Here is a 16718-nt window from a genome sequence, read left to right on the forward strand (position 1 = left end):
CACGCAGGAGTACCACGTGTACATTCCAGCTCGCGTAGTTGAGATTGACGGTGTGGTCAGCGAATCGAGTCAGGTGCGTCTACTCGTGCGTTTGTTTGTACCGCGGGTAATGAATTGCCAAAAGTGCAAACAGTTGGGCCATACGGCCTCCCACTGTGGCAATAAAGCACGTTGTGACAAGTGTGGAGAGCAACATGCGGATGACGCTTGTATTAAGGGTGCTGAAAAGTGCCTGTATTGTGGGCAGACTCTGCATGAACTGTCTGTATGTCCCGCGTACAAGCAGCGCCAAGACAAGATTAGGCGATCTCTGAAAGAGCACTTTAAGCGCACTTTCGCAGAAATGCTCAAAGAGGCCGCTGCCACCAAACTGGTTTCCCCAAATCTTTTTGAGGTCTTGTCATCCGATGAGTCTGATTCTGACGATTCAGTTGGGGAACCTTCTTTTGTTGAACCCGGGAAATCTAGGAAGAGAAAAAACCTCTCTTCCCCTAGGCTTCCTAGGAAGGGACAGAGAAGGTCTCCATCTGTAGTGGCTGATACTAAGAAACAAAAAAGTGCTGTAGAAAATCCGAAGCAAACTCCTCCGGGATTGGCAAAATTGAATTCAAGTAAGGAGTTTCCGGCACTTCCAGGAACATCAAAAAACTCCACTGTGTTTTCTTTTTCGTCCAAGATTCAACCAGAATCTGGACTGCTGAAGTTTCCAGATATTGTGGACTGGATTTTTGAAAATTTCAACATAACTGATCCTCTTAAAAGTCTTCTGCTGGCATTTCTACCAACAGTTAAAACGTTTTTGAAACAGTTGACTGCTAAATGACCCCTCCTTACAGCGATCGTATCCCTCGATGGCTAATTCATCGGCTTAGATGAAGGATTCTATCTCTATTTTACAATGGAATTGTAGAAGTATCATCCCCAAAATGGAATCATTTAAAGTTTTGATTAAAAAGCATAAATGCGATGCATTTTTCCTTTGTGAAACTTGGCTCACTTCAAATGTAGATCTTAACTTCCATGGCTTAATCCCGGATAATTTACGCGTGCAGCAGATCCCTTAAATATTTTATAACAAATATAAAAACATCAACCGCGACAATGCGTTTTATACTGATGAATCACTTCTCAACGGGTCCACTGGCTTCGGTATCTTCAACAATAATTTTACCGCCTCCTACAAGCTCGATAATCCTGCTTTTGTTTACGTCGCAGAATTGGCTGCAATTCAGTATACCTTAGGGATTATTGAAAAAATGCCCACGGACCATTACGTCTCAGTTCTATTGAGGCTCTCCGATCGATGAAGGATGTAGGGCACTTTCCGTATTTCCTGAGGAAAATACGGGAACATCTGAGTGCTTTATCCGAAAAACCTTCTCAGATTTTCTTAGTGTGGATCCCTTCTCATTGTTCCGTTCCGGGCAATGAGAAAGCGGACACATTGGCTAAGGTGGTCGCAACAAACGGTGATATTTACGACAGACCAATTGCCTACAATGAATTTTTGAAATTTTCACGCCAGAGTACACTCATCAACTGGCAGGCCTCGTGGGACAAGGGAGAACTGAGGAGGTGGCTACACAGCATCATCCCAAAGGTTTCCACCAAACCTTGGTTTCGGGGATTGGATGTAGGACGAGATTTCATTCGCGTGATGTATCGGATTATGTCCAACCACTACGGGTTAGATGCACATCTCCTGAGTATTGGGCTGGCGAGCAGTAATGATTGCGTTTGTGGATTGGGGTATCAAGACATTGAACATGTGGTTTGGGTGTGTGCTGGATTCCGCGGCGCCAGATCTCTACTTTTGGATACCCTCAGGGCCCGAGGAATACAGCCCTATGTGCCAGTTCGTGATATCGTGGCTCAGCGAAACTTGCCATACATGCTATTTGTTTGAAGCTATTCGAAGAGCATCAAGGTGCCCATTCAACAGCGAAACGAATCTCGGATAAAAAAAAAACATGTTAGTTTTAGTATTCGATATAGTTTCAGCTCGTAGTCGGCAGCAAGGATAAAAAATTTGCCTTTAGCTTATAAGATATTTTAGACCATAAGGCATTAGATATAGTTGGCTCCGTGAAACATTAATTTGTATTGTGCCGTGTCAAATAAATGTTGTGTGAACAAAAAAACGAAAGACGAACGCAATTATATTATTCTCTTTTACATAAGATCCGGTTCACATTAGATGATCCCTGTATTGAGGAGCGGCCAAAATTAGTAAAATGCAAATTTCATTTTAGGAAGTTTTTGGCACATGATTTTATAGTTTATGGATTATATTTTCAAAAAGTCTGAATGAAATATTTACACTAAAAACTGTTCATGTTGAGGTAACTTTGGAGACCTTTTCTAGAAATGAATTAAAAAATTTTTCTAAATAAGTTGTAATAAATAAAATCATACTAAATGTTCAGTACCGAGCATGCCAATGTACCAACCTTAACTATGTCATCTTGTACTCTCTCAATGAAGTCAGTTCAGTCTCAGTGGCCAACCTATACGCGTGTTTATTATAGTGGCGACGAGGATGCGCAATTGAGTAAATAAGATGGCGTCCAACGCAGCAAATTCGAGGAGGAAGAGGAGGAATGGCAGCTTTTTAAGGAGCAGTTTAAAGAATGGTTCAAATCCGCAGGAGTGGCGGACGATAAAAGGGTGTCAAAGCGGCGAAAACATACGAACAGTTATGCCAGTTGCTGGCATCGCATTTTACACCGACCACCGTGGTCCACCGAGAAAGAAGGTTGTTTTTCGCAGCGAAGCAGGGCGAACACGGGCCGGAGAACGTGAACATGTGGGTCGCTAGGATTCAGCGATTGTCGGTTAATTGTTTGTTTGGGAACCACTTGGATCACGACCTAACCAACAAATTCATTACGGGCCTTTCGGGAAGAGCATTAGATCGGATCTGCGAAGAAGATGAAAACGTCACGTTCGAAAAAGTGAGAGAGCTCGCTCTAAAGTATGAGCAACACGTAGACCGCAAAAGCGCAGAGGCAGCCGAGCACATTAACATTTGCGTACTGGACCCCTCCAGAGCCGAAAAAATGAAAATTCTTTTACCTGCCATTCCGCAAGATCTAAACCGATTTTGATCGACCCTGTTTTAAAAGATCACAAATTTATCATAGTTTTTTTGGACAGTAGGGGACATTCCGAAATTTTCCGTTGTTCCAGAGTGGTCAAATACCATCGTTAATAGTGTTGTTTTGCAAAAACTTAAAGGTGGATATGTCGCAAGCAAGGTTTCGCTACCGTTTTTAATCTAGCCTGTGTCTTTGAAATGGTACTTACCCCACGGTTCTCCTCGATAAATCCGGAACAACAGAAATTTCGGAATGTCCCCTACTGTCCAAAAAACTATGATAAATTTGAGATCTTTTGAAAAAGGTTCGATCGAAATGGTTCAGATCTTGCGAAATGGCAGGTAAAAGAATTTTCATTTTTTCAGCTCTGGAGGGGTCGAGTACGCAAGTGTTAACTTAGTCCGACAGCAATCGAGCCGATCGCACATTCACACATGCACACAAATACGGCGAACACAACCATCAAGCGAAAATATCGACTGTTATGAGTGCGGCAAACGGGGTCACATTAAAACGAAGTGCCGTTTTCACAACTGTATTGTGCAATAACTGCCACAGGTTCCATTGAGCTTAGAGCCGATAGTTGAACGAGAAATTGAAGAAATGGAAGCTAGCGGCGTTATAAGCAGATGTGCCTCCACCGAATGGGAAACTCCAGTGGTACCAGTTCTCAAGGACAAGGGGAAGAGAATTCGTTTATGTTGCGATTATAAAGTGACATTGAACAAAGTGCTGAAAGATGAACGTCATGCCTTGCCTCGGATCGAAGAAGTAATGGGAAAGTTGTCAGGATCAAAATTTTACTCAAAGTAAGATTTGAACAGAGCGTACAATCAATTCGACGGACGATTTAAAAAAGCTTTGTACTTTGTCAACTCACAAAAGAGTTTTCTTATGAACAGATTACCATTTGGGGTGAAACCAGCGTCGGAATCGTTCAACAGGAATTAGAAAAATTGCTTGCAGGTGTCCCTGGAGTCATCAATTTCCTCGATGATATGTTAGTGTCCGGTAGAAAGAAGAACATTTGAACCGACTTGAACAGGTGCTGACAATACAGCACTCGTGCGCTAATTGCACGAAAGTTGCAGTGCGGCTAGCGGATGGACTTTTTAATTGCATGAACTCAAAACTGTCAAAAATTTTTAGGGGGTGCGCTAATGTTTGGTTTTCGTGTATCCGTTTACGAACTAATTTTGAACCAGTTAGATTTTTTCATTGCAACTTAGTTGAAGTGTAATGAACATTACTATATTTCAGAGAATCCCACGTTTTCAGAAGCTGTTCAGTGTGTGGACAGCTTAATGCGACTTTTCAGTGAGGATGCGACACAAGTGATTAAATTGGAATCAATTGGATCGACTATAATTGAAAACAAATAAGGGGAAACGTGCAATGTGATTATGTATATTTGTTATTTAGTATATACAACCGGAATCTAAAAAAAAATTAAAAATATTGAATTTATTTTCAGTTAATTAAATATTTCGTGCATTCAGTATCCCCTCGCAAAACTTGACAGATAGACGTTAGCTTCAAAAACCACGTGTAGTTTGACGCAAAACTGCCTTTTAATTGCACTTTCGTGCAACTAGCGGACGTGCAATCAATGTCGTTTTCGTTTTCGCGGTGTAGCTACACTTTTTCCGGACTATACTTTGCAGCTTCAAATAAAACATTTTCAGTGTCGTTGCATTGGTATGCGTAATAATGGGATAGCTGTCAATTCGTTTTGTTAGGTCATTATCGCGTTCGTCATTTTGTCTCATTTCCATTTCATATATCCATCTCGCAAACGTGCTGGAAAAAAATTACCTGACACTTCACCACGTGGAACGAGAACCACAACAAACCAGTTTTGACACATACGTGTGAATGTATTGATAACTTCCTACAGTACACTCTACTTTTTTCGGGTGTCGTCAGGGACAGAAAAAGTGTAGTCAGAGACAGAAAAAGGGTAGTCCGAAAAGTCAAATTAAATAGTTACGGTGTCAAAAGTATCGTTCGAGTGTAGCTACACCGCGAAAACGAAAACGACATAAAACGCAGTGCAACAAAATCGCGTGCAATTAGCGAACGAGTGCTGCACTGGATTAGGCGGGGCTTTCGTTGTGTGAGGAGAAGAGCAGCTTGATGAAAAGCCGTGTTAGCTATCTGGGCTTCGAAATTTCCGGTAGTGGAATTGAAAAAACTAAAGATAGAACCTGTGCCATAGAAGAAACTAAACCACCGAACAGTGTAACGGAACTGCGCCCTTTCGCCGGAATGGTAAATCACTAGAGCAGATTTGTGAACGGTCTAGCAGCATTGATGACGCCGCTGTATCAGTTGCTGAAGAAAAACTGTAAATTCGAGTGGACCAGTCAGTGTCAAGAGGCATTTGAGAAAGTTAAGGCCGAAATTTGTAAAGACATCACCCTCACGCATTTTGAACCGCCTGAAGAAATAATGTTATTTTGTGATGCGTCAAAGAGCGGGATTTCGGCAGTTCTGGCGCATAGAATAGGGGGTGTTGATAGACCAATCGCCTTTGCTTCGAGAACTTTGAGTGATGCTGAAAAGGGGTATAGTGTGTTACATAAAGAGGGACTGGCAAAAAGAAACGGCTTGAACAAGTATTATCTGTACTTGATGGGAAATCGTTTTACAATCAAAACGGATCATAATCCGTTAGTATCGATTTTGGGACCGCAAAAGGGAATTCCGGTGATGGCGGCAGGGCGGATTCAGCGCTGGTCCAATTTCATTTCCGGATTCGACTACAAGTTGGAGTATGTAACATCTGGAGATGACATCGCCGATTATCCTTCAAAAGCTGCGGTTGAGTCATAGGAGTTGTGGAAGGAGGATGGCTCATACTTAAATTTCATTAGTTCACAGGAACCGAATCTGGTGGACAAACCTGCGCTTAAATCGTCTACCAACGAGGACTCGGTGATGCGAACGCTTCGAGAATACATACTTGACGGACGTAAATCCATCAGTGTTGAACTAAAGGACTTCAGAAACGTTAAAGATGAATTATCCGTGGAAGAGGGGGTCATTATGCGAGGATATCGAGTGGTAATACCGGCATAACTAAGGAAGCAAATACTGGTTCTTCATTCGTCGCACCTTGGAGTAAACAAATCGAAAAGCGTCGCTAGAGGTTGCATGTGATGGCCCGGTATCGATAAAGACATAGAAGTGCACGCAATTTTGTGCGTTGGAACAGCCATCACCCCCATTGGCTAAGCTGATCCCATGGAGCATTCCAGATAAGCCCTGGTCAAGAGGATACGTAGACTTTGCGGGTCCTATCAACGGATATTGGTTCTTAATCTTCATCGACGCGTTGACGAAATGGCCGGAAGTGTTCTATACGAAGTCAATCACGGTAGAGTTCATAATTGAAAAGCTTATTGAGTGTATGGCGAGGTCGGTCTCATAGACGAGCTCATCACTGACAATGGCAGCCAATTCACCGCGAGAAAATTTTTAGTGTTCTTGAAGGCCACCGGAATAAAGCAAATACTCATAGGCCCTGGACATCCAGCGACAAACGAAGCTTCGTGAAAAAATGTCGAACGAAACTTCGTGAAAAAATGTCACTCAAAAAAACGCTTAGAAGCAATACCGCACGCCCATTATCGGAAATAATTTCGAACTTTTTGATGGGTTACCGGAAATCAAAACATTGCTCTTCTGATATATCACCAGCGGTTGCCATGTTGAACAGGGACATCAAAACACGGCTCGACATAGTACGTTCTCTTCCGTGCACGCGTACTAATGAAAATAGCGAGATCAAACTTAACCTGGAAAAACATCAAGCTAAACAGATTCAGCAACACAGTGGAAATCGAGAAGTAACCTTTGCTGTGGGTGAGTCGGTGCTTGTGCGGAATTACTCAAATCCTAATAAAGTTTCATGGAGCAAGGCAACGGTGTGTCATGAAATGGGAAAACGCAATTATCTGTCAAGCTCTCTTCTACGGGACGAACGATCAAGCGCCATATCAATCAGATGGTGCTTGCCGTGGGAGTGTTCAGTACCGAGCATGCCAATGTACCAACCTTAACTATGTCATAAAGTCAGTTCAGTCTCAGCTGCCAAGGGACCATTCATTAATGATGTCACGCGTTTATGGGGAGGGAGGGGGTTTCAGTTATTGTGACATTTTGTGACATATGGGAGAGGGGGGGTTAGCTTGAGTGTGACATCACATTTCAACTCAAAAAATAAAAAAATAAAAAAATCACATACCTAACCACAGAGATCAACTCAGAACTATTCATGATATTTGCATCATTTATTTATAGTTCTGCGATCCCTTTTTTCGCTTAAGATTTACTTTAGATAAAATACATTTTTTTTCTCGCTAAAAAGCAAAATGTTCGTTAATTCTGTTTTACCGTGCATGTTCATTTATAAATAACAGCGCAATTTCATTAATTTTTAGTGTCTCTCAATCCAATCAATACAAAAATTGTTTGTGTGAAAAAAAAAATACAAAAATTGTGACAAAACGTAAATAAAAATGCTTGGCAATTGAATTGCGAGTTGATTGAAGAAGAGATACTAAATATTTATGGTCTTTCAAAAATCAGCAATGATGCTGCAGTTACTGTCTCGGCTTTCTATGTCGTCAATATGCGACTCCATCAGCAGCATCCTTGGACTAAGAACTAAACGCCTTTTCTAGTTATCTTCTATAATCTTCTTCTCCTTTTAGTTTCAGTTTTTCTTTCAGTAAAATCGTTCTTATTAAGAAAAAAATGCATTCCTAACAAATTTCTTGATTTTCAATCAATTATTACCAACAAAGGGGGGGGGAGTTAAAAACGTGACGTAATTAAGGGGGGTGGGGGGCGTCAAGGAAGTTGTGACAGCTTGTGACAAGGGGGAGGGGGGGAGTTATTTTTTTCCAGATTTTGCGTGACATCATTAATGGATCGTCCCCAATCTATACGCGTGTTTATTATACTAAAGTTGTTATTCTAGTTTCTGATATGATTCGGGAGTTATTTTGAAATGTAAGTGTTATATTCGTGGACCTATAGAAAGGTGTCTATCACATCTTCTAATCCAGATCGTTTTTCCTTATGAAATGAAGACAATTAAACAAAACAGTGTGCAGTGGAAATACTATAAAAGTATAAGAAAATGAATAACCTAAAATAAAACGAGCATAATAATACATTACAACAATGTATACAACATGTTACACAACAAACTAGGGATGGGCGATACTTGTATCGATACATGGAACCGAAGTATCGAGTATTTCGGCATCGATACTCGTAGCTAGCAATTAGTAGCGGTATCGATACTTTGCCAACGATACTTTGAAACGATACCGATACCACCAATGCCTTCTATTAGGGATAGGTGGTACCACTATCGAAACCAACGGTATCGATACTTCGACCAACAGCATCGAATATTTTGGCATCGATACTTGGTATCGTTTTGCGCAGAAGTATTCGAGTACTCAGGTATCGATACTTCAGTCAGTATCGCTCATCCCTACAGCAAACTAAGCTCATGGACGGGGAGGTTATAGAATAGTTCAATTTTTCATTAAACACTCTGTTTGAGACAAACTTATTCTAGTCGATAAACAATGCGCACTTGACAGTAAATTTGAAATAAATAAAAGAAAGTGTTGGGGGAAAAATAGGGAAAGATTGATCCGAAAATTATTTGACCAACATGAATTACTCACTCGATTGTCAGTGTCTCCTCTAGTATTTTTTGATTTTGTTTATAAGGCAATAATACTAAAACCAAATGCTTGGAGTTTTTTCCGGCGATATGAGCCACTTCTATTGCGCCTGCAGTTGATCTCGTTTGTGAATCCATGACGAAAAATAACACTTTCGCTTTCTCTTTAGCACGGTGTTCTAATTCTAGCAGATCTGGAGTCCATTCTGATACTTGCTGAAAGTTTTTGATATGTAAATAGCATAGTATTATTTTGAATTATAAAGATGAGTATATAATGATTTACTGGATTATAGAAAGAAATTCCTAAGCGGTTCAACGTTGGAATAGCTACATCTGCACGCCATGTTGTTGGATTACAAGAGCCTCCTAGAAATACTTCCGGGCCAGCCGTTGCTTCTACAGATAATTCTTCAAACCTTTTACTAGATGAGGGATGATCGACAGACTCTGATGAGATCGATTGAGTGATGTCATGGTTGCTTAATATAGATGCATATCTTTATCATAAAAATAATGTCAATTGGGTAAATCAATATGACATGATATCTTACCTCAGCTTACGTATATCAGATAGTAGTACTATGAACTCCCCAAATTTTAATCCATTTTTATGGGGCGATATAGAAGTACAATTATTGCAAACCTGCAAAATCAGTTTAGTTGTTTGTAACATGTCATGAACTAAAACAAACAAATGTTAATGTTTTTTGATTTTTTTATAATTTGTTTGATGTTCTTACCCTGCTCTGCTGTCGGATAAAGATCCAATTTATTAAACAACAACTGTATTTCGCTTTCAGCTACAAGACAATTGTCCGACCTTTCTTTCCACAATTTGTAGGCCTCTCTTAAAAAATGGTTATAAAAATAATATAAATATATATATATATATCAATATATATCAATATATATATATATATATATATATATATATATATATATATATATATATATATATATATATATATATATATATATATATATATATATATATATATATATATATATATATATATATATATATATATATATATATATATATATATATATATATATATATATATATATATATATATATATATATATATATGTATATATATATATATATACAATATATATATATATATATATATATATATATATATATATATATATATATATATATATATATATATATATATATATATATATATATATATATATATATATATATATATATATATATATATATATATATATATATATATATATATATATATACAATATATATTGTCTGAGGTCGATTTGTGGCTTCAGTGCATCATAACAATTCCGGAAATACCCATATTGGGTGGTATTTGGTCATTTGCCGCTGTTTTTCAGAAACCGGAAGTTGTTATCTTGAATTTCACAATAGCATTTTGAGACATTTTCTGGCCTGACATTTCATGACGCCTCTGGTATATTCTCCTGCTGAATGGGACACAACACGCGAGTGTCTGCGCTGCAACACACCTCTACTAGAATCTAATTCATTCTACCGCATGGAGGAAGATGATAGAAGAGACGAGAACTTTCTGCGCCGCTACTAAATCAGTATAAATACCGCGCTTCTGCGCAAGCTTGTTCATTGTGTATTTTTCATTCCGAAGTGTGTATTTCGAACCCATTGAGTATTCTGAACCGAGAGTGTGTATTTTGAAACCAAAGTGTATTTCCAATCGAGTGTTTGTAATTAAAAGTTAAAGTGAATGATCTCAGTGCCGAATCCGAAAGTATTTATTTGTGTTCGCTAGAAGTGCGCATTGGACCTTAGTGTGGTGGCTCATTTCGTTAAAAATCTGTCCACGTGGTATGTGGATGGCCCCTTAAAGAAAAACTCAAATTGGGTGGTATTTGGTCATTCTGGGCTGTTTTCCAAACACCGGAAGTCGCCATCTTACAATCCAAAATGTTGTCTGAGGATGATAGGTCGATTTGTGGCTTCAGTGCATCATAACAATTCCGGAAATACTCATATTGGGTGGTATTTGGTCATTTGCCGCTGTTTTTCAGAAACCGGAAGTCGCCATCTTAGATTTCGAAATGGTATTTGGAGACATGCCAGAAGAAAGAAGGGTGTCGAAACATTATGGACATGTTTATTACACCTAAAAACATTCACTTGCCAAATTTGGTTATATTTGCTTGATTGGTTCTCGATCTGTGCGAAATTTGAGTTTCATTTGTATGGGATATTTGTTACCCCTAAAAACATTCACCTGCCAAATTTGGTTCCATTTAGTTTGTTAGTTCTCGAGATAAGCAAAAATTTGTGTTTCATTTCTATGGAACCCCTCCTATGTATACACTGCGTATAGATTTCCCAGAAATCACTCTAGCTACTCGTAATGAGCACACCATAAACCATTTGTTCACGAACACCAAAGATCGGGTCGCAACATTAGATCGCAGCAACGTCATCTACAAAATTCCCTGTGCCAACTGCGATGCGTGCTATGTTGGACTCACTACACAGCATCTCAAAACAAGAATCAGCAACCACCGGTCGAACATTAAAAAACTGGATGAGCTCAAGCCAAACGAACATGCCACCAACCCATCCACTATTGCCAAAATACATCACCTGAGGGAAGAAACTGCTTTACTCCAACACAGCATCGACGAGAACCATTCATTCAAGTTGAATGAGGTGTGTATCCTGGATGAACATAGGCGAAAAACAGCGTTGAACGTGTTGGAAATGTGCCACATTATCACGAACGATCATACGGTAAACAAACGCAGTGATGTTGAAGGCTTGAGCACAACATATACAGCAATCATGCAGCACGTCAAGCGGAGTACAGAAATAAACAACAGCAAACGTCAACGGTCGTTGACAGCTTCCACCGAGTGTCACACAGCATAATTTGTGCGCAATAGAGTTTGCATGCAAGGTTGCTGGTTACGGAAAAAAATGGTTTAGTATGATTGAGAGTGCTACGAGTTCCGCTTCGTTAAAGTGTATAGTTTTTTAATTTTTTAATTTGCATAATGTAAGAAGCATAAATTGTATTTGATATCATGTTTAGCTAATTTTATGTATTTTTGGATGTTCTGTTAGGTTGATTATTATCTGTTTTGACAATTAATGCTCTAGCCGAAGAACCCCTTCACAGGAAAATGGTCCTCTCGGTAATGATTTTATGTGCATAATTTTTGTATTTGCATTAGTCGTCGGACTTTCATCGTGTACAGTCGCATCGTAAATTCTACTGCTCAATTCTATTGTGACAGAAATCTTTTGTTCTTGCGTAATAACACATCTGTTCAACTGAAGAACCAAAAATGAGACGAAATCTCTTTATTTCAAGTATCGACATCTAGCGGTGGAGAGAACGCATTTTACACTCGAAATTTTATTAAGATTATGTTCCATTCATTCAATAAAAGGACTGTATGAGCTCTCGTCGCTTTTAATGCATTACTTGCAATGTTAGGTATAAAAAACGGTACGAGAAAAAAATATTGCCGTTGGTCGAGAAATTCGTTTTCCAAGTCCAATGAAGATATTCAAGTAAATCAACTAACAGGTTAAAATAGCTTCAACAGTCGCGAGGTGTACGATCCAAGAAAATTTGTTAAACAATGTTTGAATGGTTCAAAGATTTTCAGTTAATTTGTTCTATTGACGTTGATTGTGAATTGTTACTGAATTTCCGCTTTAAAGATTTCTTGAATGCGATCCTGTCTTAAATTGATTTTGATAGATTCAACTATTCAAGATCACCTTTTTGCCTGGTCATTGAAGCAAAAAATAATAATTTGTTGGTGCATGCTCAAACTATTAAAGCGAACTGTTCGAACGATGCACTGTAAATCAATGTAGGATGGAACAGCAAAAAATGAATGCGAAAGCTTGGGCACCGATATGCTGCAGAGTTTTGTTCGAAGTTGCATATCTGTTCTGTGGTAATAAACAAGTGCGTGGTGCCTACCGGTCAAAAACAGACTCAGTCCAATCACAGTTCCCCCAGCGAGGAGGCCAATGGCCCTTTCCAGAAACTACGTCGTTCCACGAGTGAAGTGGATAGTTCAAAAATCTATGAAGAAAGCATGGAATCATGCTCTTCTCAAACACCAAATTGTTCTAACCTCAAAACTACATATGGAATAAAAACTTCCAATCGCTTTGACGTGCTTCGCAATAATAATCCGGACAATGAATCAATAAATTTGAGCTCTCCTTACCCAAGGAAGAAAAAAGAAAAGATTCCATTGGTCACAATCACAGAAACTAATGTACCCACTGCTCAAGGCATAGCTTTGAAAGCGGATGTAACAATGTTCAATGTTAAAAGGCCATCGACCGGAGTGAACGTGTATCTGTACAATATTAGCGATTACAAAAAATTAATTTCATTCTTAAAACAACAAAAAATAAACTTCTTCACCTACATGCTTGAAGAAGAACAAATCCCCAAAAACGTATTGTCCGGTCTTCCAGACATGAAGATCAACGAAATTGTTGTTGCACTCAAGGAAGTTGAGGTTACTCCTTCTGAAATCCGAAAAATGACACTGAAGAAACGACAAAACGAAGATCACGCTCTGTACCTTTTATATTTTCCGAAAGGGAACGTCCAGCTAAACGAGCTGCGGAAGATAAAGGCAGTATACCATTGCATTGTACAATAACACTATTATTCCAACAGAACAAAGGAACCCACTCAATGCCGAAATTGCCAGTGGTTCGGCCATGGTTCGTCAACATGCTTTCGCCAACCTCGTTGTGTTAAATGCGGTAATCCACACAAAACAGCCGACTGTCCCTTGACTGCAGATCGAGAGTACAGCACTGCGAAACTACCCAACGAACAGCTTAAGTGCGCAAATTGCGACCAGCGCCACACAGCCAACTACAAGGACTGTGTGAAACGTAAGGAATACATCGAAGCAAGGAATCGGCAGATGCAAAAGTTCAAGTCGCAAAGGATCCAACCTGTGGAATTCCGGACCCAAAGTTCAGCTTTTCCTATATTGCGTGAAAATAGTGATCAATCCATGCAGAATAACCATCGCGACAGTCGTCGGGGTCCATCGTACGCCAGTTTCCTAAAACGGGAAGACCAGGTATCCCCGAAACTTTGGTAAGAGTTCGGCTCCCAGGTATGCTCCTGAAGGTGATTTATTATCAGCTAATGAAATTGTCGACATTGTAAATGATGTATTTGTAAGACTAAGTTCCTGCAAAACTAAACAAGATCAAATCAAAGCAATTTTAGAAATAACAGCACACTACTGCCTTCCGAATAATGGATAATATACAGAATTCACTAAAAGTCTCATATTGGAATGCCAATGGCATCTTTCATAAAAGTCATTACTTTTTCCGGTTCCTCGCTACCAACGAGATTGATGTATCGCTTGTTTGTGAAACGTTTCTTAAACCAAATCTAAAATTCTCACATTCCGACTACAAAATTTATCGCCTTGATAGAACTGGACTACAAACAAGGTCGTTCATAATCCAGCACCCCCCTTCATCAACATACATTCCTATCGATCCGAACCGTCGAAGTTCAACACTTGATCCAGTTCTCACTAATGGACTCCACTCAATGTCTTCTCCTCACACATCAACCGACTTATCCTCTGATCATTTGCCTGTACAATTTCAAATAGATTCTACGAATATTCAAACAATCCATCTCCGATCTATCCCCGACTACTCAAGAGCTGACTGGCAAGGTTTCAAAAACTTCCTAGATGTTAATATAGACCTTCAACATCTCGATTTGAGCAACATTTCGAACACTTTCGAAATCGACAACATGATTGACTATTTTACTACTCTGTTGAAACAAGCTCATCAACGGTATATCCCACGTGTAGTCCCTAGCAAATACAAACTAATCCTTCCTGATGATATTCTTTTATTAATCAGACTTCTAAATACACGAAGACGACAATGGCAACGAAACCGAAGAGATACGTTCCTAAAAGCACAATATGACCATATCAACAGTTTAGTTAAGCATCGAATTGATATGTTGCGAAACAATGCTTGGGCAAAAAATCTCTTAGACATGAACAAAAACACCAATAATCGTAGAAAACTCTGGAAGTTTACCAAAATTATCAAAAACAAACACACTTCAATTCCACCGCTTAAAAAAGATAATGAAATCCTATTAACCGATCAAGAAAAGTGCGAAGAAATAGAACACCACTTTGCCAAAGCACATTTGACCATGTTTCATGATGCTAGTCCTATTGATCAAGAAGTTAACTCGACTGTAGCCGACTTTTTATCCGTCAGCGAATATATTCGACCGGAACCACGCTTTATAACCAAACCAAAGGAGGTTTCTTGCTTGATTAAAAAACTAAAGATCAGTAAATCCCCAGGAATGGACAATATCAATAATAGATGCTTGATAGATTGCCTAGAAAGGCCCTAGTGCTACTAACTTATATTTTCAACTCGTGTATCAGTTTGAATTATTTTCCCCTAGCATGCCTAACATGGAAACATGCTAAGGTGCTAGCAATTCCCAAACCAAATAAAGATCACTACCTCTCTGAAAACTACCGTCCAATCAGCAAGAAAAGTTTTGCTTAACCGACTTAACAAATACATATCAGACAACGAGATTATTCCCGCCACTCAATTTGGTTTTAGACCTGAACACTCAACAGTGCACCAGCTAGACCGACTGGTTCATACAATTAAACAATATCGTGACACCAAAAAATCAACTGGACTAGTATTAATCGACAGTGAAAAAGAATTCGATACGGTTTGGCACAAGGGTCTGTTATACAAAATGATAGTACTAAACTTTTCCCCATTCCTAATAAAATTAGTGTGGTCTTTCCTTCAAAACAGAGAATTTGTAGTATCGGTTGGTGCTTGTTTATCTGAACACCATACAATTCCAGCAGGTGTCCCACAAGGGAGTGTACTTTCTCCGGTGTTATATAACATTTTTACCAACGACATTCCTGAATTCGGTAACTGTATCCGTTACCAATTTGCAGACGACGTTTCTATCAGCTCCTCCTCGAACGATTCTGTAGAGGTGACTATAAACTTGAATAATAGCCTTATTGAATACTCAAATTACTGTAAACGATGGAAAATTTAAATTAACGAAGGTAAATGCGAAGCAATCTTCTTCACAAGGTTTAGCAGTAGGAAAAAGTTGCCAAATAAAAATCTAAAAATCAACGGTTATGATATTTATTGGAAAGATCATGTAAAGTATCTAGGCTTTGTTCTAGACAAAAAGTTGACATTTCGAAAACACGTACAGTATACATTGGAAAAATCTGAAAAACTTTTTAGAATGCTTTATCCTTTCATCAATCGTAAATCAAAACTGGATCCTAAAAACAAACAATTACTATACAAAACTGCCTTCCGTTCAATCTTAACTTACGCTTCTCCAGTATGGTCAAATTGTGCTTCATATGACCGTAAAAAAATACAAGTTTTCCAGAACAAATGCCTAAAAATTATCCACAATCTACCTCCTTGGTGTAGCACAGCTGACCTACACGAGATCAGTAATATGGAACCAACAGATCGTTATTGCAATAGGCTCAACTTAAATTACCACCAGAAAGGTGCTAACTCTACATACCCTGTTTTACGTGATTTGTGTTTGTAAATGTGTTAGTTTTTAAGTTTTTCTTAGTTTTTTATCCATCCAATATCAAGGTTTTTTCTAGAAATTTTTTTCCTTGAACTACAATTATATGCTCATGAAAATCCAAAACTGTAAACACAATAAAAGTACAAACTAATATTGAAAGGTGAATACCGAACTCATTAAACATAGCATAAGAAATGAATTATTTCATGTAATAATTATGTGAGTGAATGAAGAATTATTATTATTATTATTATTATTATTATTATTATTATTTTGTATTTGTTT

The 16718-nt window shown here is 38.6% G+C and overlaps 1 protein-coding gene across 11 annotated transcripts in view; it reads right to left on the reverse strand.

Moving 5' to 3' along the window:
* Window positions 1–16718, reverse strand: part of LOC129732250 (putative fatty acyl-CoA reductase CG5065) — a 448523-nt gene that overhangs the window by 296297 nt on the left and 135508 nt on the right. For 10 of the 11 annotated variants that reach the window (XM_055692945.1, XM_055692943.1, XM_055692944.1 and 7 more), the window contains 4 exons: window positions 9552–9658; window positions 9363–9492; window positions 9095–9308; window positions 8810–9024 (listed from right to left, as the gene is read on the reverse strand). The exons of the other annotated variant lie outside the window; for it this stretch is intronic. In XM_055692945.1, coding sequence (XP_055548920.1) covers window positions 8810–9024; window positions 9095–9308; window positions 9363–9492; window positions 9552–9658 — 666 coding nt within the window. The remainder of the gene's footprint in view (window positions 1–8809; window positions 9025–9094; window positions 9309–9362; window positions 9493–9551; window positions 9659–16718) is intronic. 11 annotated transcript variants of the gene reach the window in all.

Source organism: Wyeomyia smithii, chromosome 3 (assembly GCF_029784165.1).
Source record: "Wyeomyia smithii strain HCP4-BCI-WySm-NY-G18 chromosome 3, ASM2978416v1, whole genome shotgun sequence".
Taxonomy (NCBI): Eukaryota; Metazoa; Arthropoda; class Insecta; order Diptera; family Culicidae; genus Wyeomyia; species Wyeomyia smithii.